At 36.1% G+C, this 12,729-nt stretch overlaps 1 protein-coding gene across 3 annotated transcripts in view; it reads right to left on the minus strand.

Moving 5' to 3' along the window:
- The window catches only part of TEX10 (testis expressed 10), a 60,736-nt gene that overhangs the window by 19,377 nt on the left and 28,630 nt on the right, over positions 1-12,729 (minus strand). For all 3 annotated transcript variants that reach the window (XM_042964306.1, XM_042964305.1, XM_042964307.1), the window contains 4 exons: positions 8,510-8,748; positions 7,618-7,753; positions 5,875-6,050; positions 4,166-4,343 (listed from right to left, as the gene is read on the minus strand). In XM_042964306.1, coding sequence (XP_042820240.1) covers positions 4,166-4,343; positions 5,875-6,050; positions 7,618-7,753; positions 8,510-8,748 — 729 coding nt within the window. The remainder of the gene's footprint in view (positions 1-4,165; positions 4,344-5,874; positions 6,051-7,617; positions 7,754-8,509; positions 8,749-12,729) is intronic.

The raw sequence follows: 12,729 nt of genomic DNA on the forward strand, positions 1-12,729 counted from the left end.
AAACAGCACAATACATAACTATTTTTCTTTATTGAAAACAAATCTGCACTAATAACTTAAAAACCCAGAGTATATATTCACTTTAAATATAAGGGCTCAAGTACCAGAATATAGGAAGTTCAACTTCTAACATACTTATGCAAAATATCCATGAAAAAGCATAACTGATCCATATATATGGTATAAATTAGAAAATTTCCATGCCATTTGAAAATCAGATTCCAAGGAGCCAAGATGAAGCTTTGCTTTTCAGTAGCAGGTTTGGCTGCTACTTGATTTTCATAAAGTCTTACCTTGCTTACTTAAATGAGCTAAGTTTAAACAAGCTCATTTCCTAACTAAGCAAAAAGTATCTTAGTTAGGCAAAGAATATTCCATGTAAAGTCATTCTAGGATAATCATATGTTCCTATACTGTGCAAAGCTATAACTGGGTCTACGTCATAATAGCACAGCTAAGTATTCATGGTATACTTAGGCGAATAGCTAAATGTAAAGCAGCTTCTCATTAAATGAGGATTATGTGGTTCCTGGTAGGGGATCAGTTTCCAGTGATTCCTTTAAAAACTCTCTTCAAGTTAAGGCTAAGGGAAAAGACAACAAATGTTAGTCTCAGATATGGCCAAAAAAAAAGGGGGGGGGGTGCTGAGAATGATCAGATCCAACAAGCTGAGGCTACAAATTTTTTCAGTTATCTGAATAAATGTCAGACAAAATTGGGCATTTCTAATTCAACTAGAAGCACTTAATTTACTGTTACAATAGCTAATATTTATTACCATTCTTTAAATCTGGGCAGTTAAAATAATGGAAACACCCTTTTTTATTATTCCCACAATAAGCAAAAGACTTATGGGAGGAGTAACAAAAACTGAGAGGTTATTTTAAAAAGCCAGAAATGCACAATGGGAAAGAGTACAAAATGGTAATTAGAAAACAAACTAATATGCTTTTGAACCCAGTGAAAACAGAAAGCAACTGTGCCATCCAGTGGCTAAAAAAGGTAGCAAAATCCATTTAAGAGACTGCTTTCAACAAATGACAAGCAATATATCATACTGCCCTTAAAATTATGATGACCATATATACTGTCAAAGCCAGAACACTTCTGAGGTAAGCTGGGACAAAAGAACTAACCTGAAACTGTTCCTGACAGAGGAGGTCATGTATTTTACCCTACTTAAAAATCAGGCCAAATTTCTTAGTCCCAAATTTCTCCCTTGTCAGATTTTTCTCTAACAGTGTGGATTCTCTCCACATTTAGGTCTTATGTTTCCCAATCCAGCTGTAAATAAACTAGGGGCAGAAAGGATAAGGAATGAGCAAAGGTAAGGGGGAAAACGCAAGGAGAATGGTATGGGGGGGGAGGGGGAGTCAAACTCTAAAAGACTTTAAGTGGGTGATAAAAATTAGATAGGGGCAACAACTCTAATTGCACTTTTAAAAAGATGAATACCAACAGTTTTTAGCTGATGGGTTTTTCACATATGGAACAAACTATTCTTTGGGGTTAACTCTCTTGGATAAAGACAAACAGGACATCAGAACTACAAAACCTAAAAGAACCTGATCTCATAATACACTTAGTGTAACAGACAAAAATCAGAATTAAAGCAATATTTAAGGAAAATTAATCTGGCAAAAGTGCAAAAGTTAGATGGAATATTATAACAGTGCAGGTGGAAGATTATGAAAAGGAACTGGCTTGTGTATAGTCATAGTTGAGGACAGAAGGGGGTATTTTGAAAAGAAAACCAGATATGAAATAACCCAGTGTATGTCTGAGGGAAACAAACATTATTGTTAAATTCTGAATCTAGGAAGTGATATAATGATGTCACTGGCCTAAGAAAGTTCAGAAGTCCTAATTTTGTATTATTTTTTTAAAAAGAGATTCATCTGAAAAAAAAAAAGAGAGATTCATCTGAATGGGAACAATACATCTACAGAGAGAGAAGTCTACTAACAGACTCTGCTAAAAAACAATTTAACTTGGTGGATTTTTAACTATATTGACAATATGCTTTTAATTTGGTGATTATGAATCCCGACTATCTGTAAATATATTTTCTCAATAGTTACCACAAATCTCCACAAAAAGAAAAAAAAATTGAAAACATCCTTGGCAAAAGTTATCAAGTCAATTATAACTGATATTGATAAAGATATAAACATAGCTTCCAAAGAGAACTAGCTTCAAGAAGTGTTCAAAAACTGATTTTAAGTCAACGTGAAAACAGATCCTTCACCAGTTGTATCAAAGGAACAGAGTGCCCTCTACTGGAAGTTAATAAACAAAACCACTTCAGTAACAAAAAGAAATCACATTTAATTTTTTTAAAGGCCTGCTAAATAACTGCTTACTAGACAAGGATTTTTTTCCCTTAGAAAGAAAAACACTGAAACTAATATATGCTTAAAGCACTTAAAGGTAAGACCAAGTCCCTCTAATGCACATGCACACAGAAGAAATAAAAGAGTGAATTTCACATATAAACAAACACATTGCCGAGAGCTCTCTTCTGCTAGCTAAAAAGAAAGGTAAATCACACTTTAGGTGACTGATTCCAAGATATGTCTTATAATGGTAAGAGGTGACTGTCAAACAAGCTAAAGCAAGTCTACCAATAAAGTGAGCTACCCCTATTTAACCAGGATAGAGGATCTGTATTGTACAAGTCACAAGGAAGTTATTAGTCTTTAAACTTTTCAGGTACCACCTAGATTTCAATTTCTCCCTAAAACCATATTAGACCCTGCCTATGAGACACAATCAATAATAAATCTTACTGAACACTAAAAATATTATGCCTAATGATACAAACACAAGGTGTTTAAGGATACTTTGAATACCTACAATATGAAACACTATTATAAAACATTTAAGAGTAAAATGATGCAGCCACTGTGGAACACGTTACAGCAGTTCCTCGAAGAATTAAACAGAGAATTACCATGTGACCCAACAATTCCACTTCTGGGTATATAGCCAAAAGAATTTAAAGCAAGGACTCAAACAGATATCTGTACACCAATGATCACAGCAGCATTATTCACAAAAGCTAGAAGATGGAAACAACCAAGTTTCCATCAAGGGAAAAATAAACAAAATGTAGTATATACATATACTGGAACATTAAGTCAACCTTAAAAAGGAAATTCTGATACATGATACGATGTGGATGTACCTTGAAGAGTTATGCTGAGTGAAATAAGCAAGACACAAAAGGTCATATATAGTAGGATTCCATTTATATGAGGTACTTAGAATACTCAAAATCATGAAGGGGCGTCTGGGTGGCTCAGTCGGTTAAGAGTCTGACTTTGGCTCAGATCATGATCTCACAGTTCAGTTTGTGAGTTCAAGCCCCACGCTGGACTCTGTGCTGACAGACTGAAGCCTGGAGCCTGCTTTGGATTCTGTATCTCCCTCTCTCTGCCCCTCCCCATCGCGTGATCTCTCTCTCTCTCTCTCAAAAATAAACATTAATTAATTTATTTTTTTTATCATGAAGATAGAACAGTGGTTACTAAGGGCCGGGGGGGGAGGGGGATGAGGAGTTACTGTTTAACGCATGCAGAGTTTCAGTTTGGAATGATAAAAGAGTTGTGGAGATGGACAGCGGTGCTGGCTGCACAACAATGTGAAAGTACTTAATGCCACTGTACAGTTTTAACTGTATACTTAAAACCGGTTAAAATGGTTAAGTTTTATGTTATGTACATTTAACCACACACACACAAAAAGAAATTTCAACTGATTCTTCTTCGCCTGAGTCACAAACATATTTATTTCACCAGCTACGTTAAATTTGGAGGTCCCTGAAAAGAAGGTCTGTATCACAATGTCATTAACACCAAAGGTTTTATTTAAGCACAGTACTCTCACCTGCCACTGAACCCTTACTACAGGCTTTTGAGAATTTAAAATCTGTACATTATGTACAAATTATAGATAATTTCTATCTATACAAATCACTAAAAAACTTGAAACAGTCTTACTCCAGTGAACTTTATCTAGCAATAATAGGATGAAGAGTTTTAAATGTTGCATTAAGAGCAAATGAAGTTAGTAGCAGTATAAGCCTTCTGTAATTTACACACTGCCAGTAAAAGGCATGGGAGAAAAGACTATATACTTAAAATATAGCTCACTTGGATGCTACCTCATGTGCAGTATCCCGATAAGCATGGCAGCCAAACTTGAACTGAGTCTTCCCATAATACAGCAACGACTTAACCGAGAAAGTAAATCAGCAGGCAGACTTGGTAGAAAATATACAAGCTGGACCAAACGCTGCTGAGAGTCTGCTGGAAGAACCACCACAGTGCCTTCTTGTGGATCTAGTGGGGTAGGTAACACATATTAAAGTCAACTATAAAAGATATACAGATATTAAATTAGTAAAGCAGATTGAGTGCTTGCTTACTTTTTACTGTATTAAACTGAATTTCAACTTATCATCTACATAAAAAAGTTTTATCATAAAGTATATGTAGGACTTAAACTATTTTCTAAAGTAAAACAATGAACATTATAAAGATATATTTATTTAACACTAATAATTCCACAACATCCAAGTGTCAATGTCTGAAATAATAACTTTGATGGGGTAAAGGGATTGAACCAAAGTAAAACGGTAAAAAACAAGCGCTTTTGCTAAACAGTGACAATTACAATATCAACCTAATTTAAAGCAGAAGACATCTACATATAAGCAGTACTGAAAAAAAAAAGACTTAAAAATATAACCCAAAAAGGATGGAAGCAAACCAAATGTCCATCACTTAATGAATGGGTAAATATAAGTGACAGATTCATAGAGTGGAATACTAGTACTCAGCAAAAAAAAAAAAAAAAAAAAAAAAAGTACAGATACATGCACACTAAATATGCATGTATACTGCTAACAGTACATTAAGTGAAAATAGCCAGATTCAAAAGGCTCTACATTATATAATTCCATTTATAACAAATGTCCAGAACAGGCAAATCCATAGAGACAGGAAAGTAGATTGGTGGTTGCCAGGAGCTGGGGAAGGACTACTAATGGGTTTAATCTCTTTTTGGGGTGATAAAAATATTCTGGAATCAGACAGTGGTGACTGCACAACTTTGGGAATATGTTAAAAACACTGAAATATACATTGTAAAAGGACAAATTTTATGGTTTGTGAATTACATCTCAATAATAAATACATATTACATATATGTAATACCTCCCAATATGCTTTTATTGGTATTTTTGCTTAAAATATAAAATAGTTCCAAGGATGAATAAAAAAGTATAAATATATAGAAGTCATACAAAATATCCTTTATGATTAATTTGCTGCCAAAGCTTCAAAGGAATTTTTTTTAAATACCTGATCAGTTTTGAATTTGTAAACAGCATGTGGCTGAAAAGACAATTTAAGAATCCAAGAAGCATCTACAACCATTAACCTTCTAAAAGTATCCTAATAAAAAATACTTACTATTGAAAATGAATTTACTATTTGATATTTTGTTCTGGCACTTTAACCATGGTGTGAATCATTTATAATAATTCAAAGGAAAGGCAAACCTAAAGAGTTCCGCTTAGAAACTTCTTTCCCAGGGGTGCCTGGGTGGCTCAGTCCGTTAAGCAGCCGACTTCGGCTCAGGTCATGATCTCACAGCTTGTGTGTTTGAGCCCCACATGGCTCTGTACTGAAAGCTCAGAGCCTGGAGCCTGCTTCAGATTCTGTCTCCCTCTCTCTCTGCCCCACCCCCGCTCACACTCTGTCTCTCTCTCCTTCAAAAATAAACATTAAAAAAAAAATTTTTTTTTTAAAGAAACTTCTTTCCTAATGCAGGGTAGATCAATGGTTACCTACACAGTTAAACTCTTACCATAGATTCGGAGAGCAGAAGCTTGTAAACTTTTTAGTAATTCTTTATTTGCTCGTGCTGCTGCAGTATGGATGATATCAATAAGCTGTGTTGACAGCTCAGGATTTCGGGAGCCAAGATGAGCAAGCTGCAATGGTAAACCAGCCAGCCAACGGGATAACACCTTACTACGATATCTAAGAAACACCAAGGAAGAACAAAATAAAGTATAAAGACAAGAGAAATAAGTTTAAACAAACAAAAAAAATTTTTAACTTAAATATACCACAGAGTGACATTATTATCTACCAAGAACACATGTACTCATTTAAACATTTTAGAGTTTATAAGACCAGAAGCATCATTTATTCAGCTGTAGCATTTTCCAAGGTTTTAACCACTCACTTAAAAAGAGCATGCAATTTGGGGCACTATCTAAATTGCATGTTTATCTTCAAAAACAGACACTACTACTGCTCTTTGTGTTCTATTTATCCTTACAGTATTAGCTGTTATACTAACTCAATAATGCATTCAATGTAGGGTGCTCTCACACTAAATGGTTTCAAACCTGTGTTATTTTAGTTCTTCAGTATACAGTTGACCTTTGAACAATATGGTTTTGAACTGCGGGGGTCTGCTTACATGCAGGTTTTTTTCAATAAATATACTGGAAATTTTTTTGTGAAAACCTCACAAACTGCACACCCTAGAAACACTGAAAGCATTAAGCTAGGTATTATTGTAAGAATGCAATATATAATATATATAACATACAAAATATGTTTATCAACTTATCGGTAAGACTTCTGATCAACAGTAGGCTATTAGTAGTTAAGTTCTGAGGGAGTCAAAAGTTACATACAGTTTTTCAACTGTAATGGGGAGGGGGGTCAGTGTCCCTAATCCCCACACTGTTCAAGGATCAACTGTACTTATACTTGCTAAAGCTCCAATGTCTCTTCACTCAGGCAACGGCAATCACTTTTGCTGTACCCCAAGAGCTTAGTGAATTAAGCATGACCTTTGCTGTCAGACCTAAACTTAAGTCTCAGCTCTGTTCCCCATTAATTATAGGACACTCACCAACTTATTAAACTAAGCTTCAGTTTCCTCCTACAAAACGAAAGTAACAGTATCTACACCTCAAAGTAGGAATATGAGATTTAGATAAATTATGAAAAGCACCCAGCTTCTACTAAAGACTCAAATATGTTTCAACAACTACCTACATATGCTCAGGTATCCCCAAACCTTATCTTCTACCTAAACACATCTTCCTGACTTCCAAACTGTATCTCAAATTCACCGTATCAAAAAATTAATTCCTTAATTCTACTCTTTGTGTTATCCATCTCAACTGATAGCACCAAACTAAGCCGGAAACTTTTTCATCTTCTATCGTCTTCATTCTTACACCATATGCCCCAATATGCCACTAATAGCTAATAGTTCAACCTCCATAGTTTTTACAGAAAGCAAAAGAAAAAGTTGAAGCTGCTATAGGTTACTCCAACTGACCTTAAGTTGTAAGTGGACAAGTGGAAATATAAGCTCAAAGAGGCTTTTATCTGCTGGTGGTGCACATAAAGATTACTGGCACTACTATGCATGTTTCTATATACAATTTTATATCTTTTCTTATATGCAGCCAAACAAAATAAAACGAATGAACATCTCCAAAGATTTTTACCACTCTAGTATCTTAAGTAGACTACAAAATAACTCCACCAAAAAAGAAAGGTAAAATAAATGAAACCTTACCTGACTCTGTAAGATCTCAGTTCTTCTTTTTGATAGATTTTACTGAAAAACTTTAGTAACAAAGTTCGAACTGGAAGGAGGAGGCCTCTCTGCTGATACAATGTATAAACTGCCTTGATGAGAGACTCTGTAGCCTCTAAATACAAAAACAACTGTATATTAATCAAAAATGTTTCTTCACCAGCTCCCAAATTCCTCTAAAAGCACAGAAGCACTTTACTTTGTTCCTATGACAAAGCAGATCTTAGTCACAAACTGATACTACCACTGAAGTCCAATAGTAATGAGTTAATATAAAAGTCAGACTGCAACCTGAGACTACAGTGTAATTTTTGTAAGGGACAACAAACCTATGCAATGATGACAAAAACCAAGATATTAGAAAGATGAATAAGATGGGAACCAAACAGGAAAGCTTTGTTTTTGAATGAAAAGAATTCGTAAATCACACTAAAAATAGACTTTATGTGACATAACTTCAGGCTAGCAGAAAGGTAGAGACAGGCAAGATTCAACTCATTCTATATGGATAAAAGGGGAAAGTGCTCAATTTCTAATCAAACTAGACCAGAAAAGTGTGTTTCTTTATCATTAGGCTCAATAGCATTCTGAAGTAATACCTACCTCCTTTTACTCAAGTCTGTAATCTACTAGAAATTTAATCATATTGCTTCACAGTGGACCTACTCACCTGAGAAAGAGATGCGCTGAGTATTAACCATTTCAGTGTTCAAGCAGATAGTCCATTTATAATTATACAAGCTAACTTTTAAGGTTTGAATGTAATTAACTTGTCTACATAAAACGTGTGAAAGTCATCAATTCAAAGCTAGACCCTAATAGCATGCATAAGAGCTCCTCTCTTAAATAAGGACAAAGCAAGAACACCTACCTCTGTTAGGTTGTATCTGCATTAATCTCCATGATACTCCAAGCAATCTGTTTAGCTGCTTACTATTTAGCCTAAAGCCATCTTCAAGGGTCTTTGTCACAAATTTTCTTATCATTTCTATCCAGTTGGAATCCTTCTGTAAAGTTGAGGCATTTGCCAAGGAGACCATGATATCAGACAGCGTTAAATTCAGTAAGAGATGATCTACATTATTGGAGAGAATTGTGCAATGCTTGATGCTAAAAACAAACAAAGACAAATACATCTATAACATGTTATATCTACCACGCCTGCTTCACTTAGAATACTTAAAAATAATCTATCAATGGGTCAAAAAATATTTCCTTCTAAAATAAATTGCCAAGACAGGTATGGAGGCAAGGTTTAGGCCACTGTTTTGTAAATAAACCATTCCTTATAGAATTAAGGTTGTTAATAAGACACGAATTACAATGTATCCTGCTCAGTTAATTACCCAAGTTACTCTTTACACAAGGGGTCAAGGTCTTTGTAACAATGCTTGGTAATCCTAAATGCAATCTGGAGATAAGACTTGAGAACCTCAACATGCTTGAAGATTTTTTTAAAGCAGATACTTTTGGATGTATTTGGATGTAGGTCACGGCAGATCCTGACTCTGCTTCTACCTCATCAACATAATCACTAATTTCTCCTGGCCACCATTTCCGTATGTGTGACAGGAGACTGGTCCAGCTAAGCAATGTTCTAAAACAACGTATATGATACACATATGAAAATCATTTTTCCCAGCCAAATAAAACATTTCTTTCAGACTTTGAAAGAAATTTCAAAAAAGATATCTCAAATACAGTACTTCAAAAAGAAAACTTGTGACTTAGACTATAAATCCCTATTTCAGAATACGGTATATTCAACAGCAGGCCTTATTTATTTCATGTTTAGAAAAATGTAAAGTTAATTAAAGTAAAAAATCTCTCTGGGGTGCCTGGGTGGCTCAGTAGGTTAAGTGTCTGACTTCAGCTTAGGTCATGATCTCGCGGTTCATGGGTTCAAGCCCTGCATCGGGCTCTGTGCTGACAGCTCAGAGCCTGGATCCTGCTTCTGATTCTGCGTGTCTCTCTCTCTCTCTCTCTCTCTCTCTCTCTCTCTCTCTGCCCCTCCCCCACTCGTGCTCTGTCTCTGTCTCAGAAATAAACAAACACTTAAAAAAATTAAAAAAAAAAAGAAATCTGGTGCTATTAGAGCATCAAATGTAGGGTTAGGAATGACAAATGAGCTGGAAAGGTAAAATGGAACCACATTACAGAGTGGTTCTGGGAGGCTAAGGGCACTAAAATTAATTATGCAAGCATGACTGAAAACTTATTTCAGATGGGCGATTCTGTGGATGGAAAAGGAAAAATGAGAGTTACAAAACTATACACAGGGGCGCCTGGGTGGCTGTCAGCTCTTACTCTTGATTTTGGCTCAGGTCATGATCTCACACTTCATGAGATGGAGCCTTGTGTCAGGCTCTGTGCTGACGGCACAGAGTCTGCTTGAGATTCTCTCCCTCTCTCTCTGCCCCTCTCCTGGGTGCATGTGCACGTGCTCTCTCTCAAAATAAATAAACATTAAAAAAAAATAAACATTTTAAAAAACTATAAACAAAGAAGCAACTGTATGGCTCTTGTAGCAATCTAGGCAAGAGATGACAAGTGCAAGAACCAGGGTCAATGCTGGGTATAGACTGGGAGAAGGCAGGACATTTAGAAAGAATAAAATTTAGCTGGATTTGAAGTCTGAAGTATATATATGTGTGTGAGTTTGGGGACAGTGGGATTGGGGACAGAGGAGTCAGAAGTTCCAGCATTGGTGACTGGATAAATGAAGTAGCAGAGATCCAGAAAATAAATATTACTTTTGATTATGTTGGGCTTGCAGTGTTTCTGGTATAAATCCAGGCAGAGATGGCCAACAGACAGCTCAATGTACAAGTTTGACAACAGAGAGAAAAGTCCAAACTATTTAACAGATTACTCACATAACCACTCCTAGCTGCAAAAGAAGATGAGAAATCTAGTTTTTATTTTGCACGGTCATATTCCTCAACACTGGAAATTAAGAAAGGAATGAGAACTGGGACAGACAACTAGCAGTCTGTACCACAAACCCAAAATTTCTACAAGGTTTTTCGCCAAACGGCCCAGTGCCCAAAACCAAGGCACATTTTAACGTTAATTAGACCACTCAAAACTCAACTGCCACATTTCTTCACAAGTAGAGCTTTCCAAGATCTACCATAAGTTTATCTCAAGCAGCATAATTTATTACTGTCTGGAAGGTCTCAATGGACACTGCAAATTTGGGAGAATTCATTCTGCTCCTCCAATAATTTATACAAATTTTTAAGAGTAAATATACCAACCATCAATTCTATGAGGGAGGCAGACCACTGGGGATACTCCAATTTTCAATAATGATAAATGTAGATAATCCCCTTCCTGAAAACAACTTTAAAACTAGATGAAATTTTTTAAAAACCTCAAAAGCAGGGGCACCTGGATGGCTCAGTTAAGTGCCCAACTGGCTCACATTGTGATCTCGTGGTCATGGAATAGAACCCAGTGTCGGGCTCCATGCTGACAGCACAGAGCCTGCTTGGGATTCTCATTCTCTCTCTCTCTCTCTCTCTCTCTCTCTCTCTCTCTCTCTCTCTCCCCCTCTCTCCCACTTGTACTCTCTCTCTCTCAAAATAAATAAACATTAAAAAAACTCAAAAGCTCAAGAGCTAAGATAATAAACATTTACTGGGCCCAAAAACCTAGGAAAAAAGCAAGATACTAGCACTCAAGGCTCTGTCCTTAGGGCAGCTGCCAATTCCAAAGAAAAAACTGCAAAACTGAAGTAACCTTTTAGTGGCCTCACAGGGAAAAGTCAAAGCCCAGGGCCTACCAAACACCGGAACTTTCATGTTATCCAGGGTAAAGGTAAACCAGAAATAAAAACAGCTCTTAGATAAAACGTAATCCCAATTTTGCTTTCTACCACTGGTTTGAGTAACAATTCTTCCCAATTAGCTCTACAGAGTCAACACAATTCAAATCAAAATCCCAGCAAGCTACTTGTAGTTATCAATAAATTGATTCCGAAGTTTATATAGAAAGGCAAAAGACCTAAAACACCCAAGATAGAAGTAGAACAAAGCTGGAGGACTTATTCTACCCAATTTCAAGAGTTACCATATACAACTACAGTAACAAAGACAGCATGGAATTGGTGAAAGAACAGACACACGTAGGTTAATGGAACAAAGAGCTCCAAAATAGACCCGTAAAAATATAATCAACTCATCTCTGACAAAAGACCAAAAGCAACTCAGTGGAGAATGAAGTCTTTTCAACAAAAGGTGCTAGGAGCAAATGGACAAAAATTCTACAAATGAAAAACAAAAATTCAATGTATTTGTGTCTGAGCTCAGTTGAACAAAACTGAAGAATTAAAAGCTAGAACATAGGAGATTTAAGGAAAGAAAGAAAGAAAGAAAGAAAGAAAGAAAGAAAGAAAAAGAAGAAAGATGCAGTAAGTAAATCTAACATGTTAACATGTTTAATCAGTCTTTACAAGAGAGAAATGTGACTGCAATTTTTTTTAAGATAATGAGAATTTATCAGATCTGTTTAAAGATATTCCAATCAAGATGTAAGATCTCAGATTTAAGTTCACTGAATCCCAAGGAGAATAAAAAAAAAATAAAAAACAAAAACCCCACCTGGATACATCATTGTGAAACTGCAAAAAACAAAAAGAAAATTCATGGGGAGTGTGAATAGGAAGCTTTTTTTTTTTTTTTTAATTTTTTTTTCAACGTTTTTAATTTATTTTGGGGACAGAGAGAGACAGAGCATGAACGGGGGAGGGGCAGAGAGAGAGGGAGACACAGAATCGGAAAGAGGCTCCAGGCTCCGAGCCATCAGCCCAGAGCCTGACGCGGGGCTCGAACTCACGGACCGCGAGATCGTGACCTGGCTGAAGTCGGACGCTTAACCGACTGCGCCACCCAGGCGCCCCAAGGAAGCTTTTAAAGTAACAACAGTTAGACTCACAGCTGACTTCTCAACAGAAAATGAAAATCTGCAGACAGTAAAGTGTTATTGTCAGTGTGCTTAAAGAAAACTGCCAAACCCAGAGTACTATGCTCTGCTCAAACACTCTTTAGAAATGAAAAATATGTATATATATTTTTTAGACAAAACAAT

This window comes from Panthera tigris, chromosome D4, assembly GCF_018350195.1.
Source record: "Panthera tigris isolate Pti1 chromosome D4, P.tigris_Pti1_mat1.1, whole genome shotgun sequence".
Lineage (NCBI taxonomy): Eukaryota > Metazoa > Chordata > Mammalia > Carnivora > Felidae > Panthera > Panthera tigris.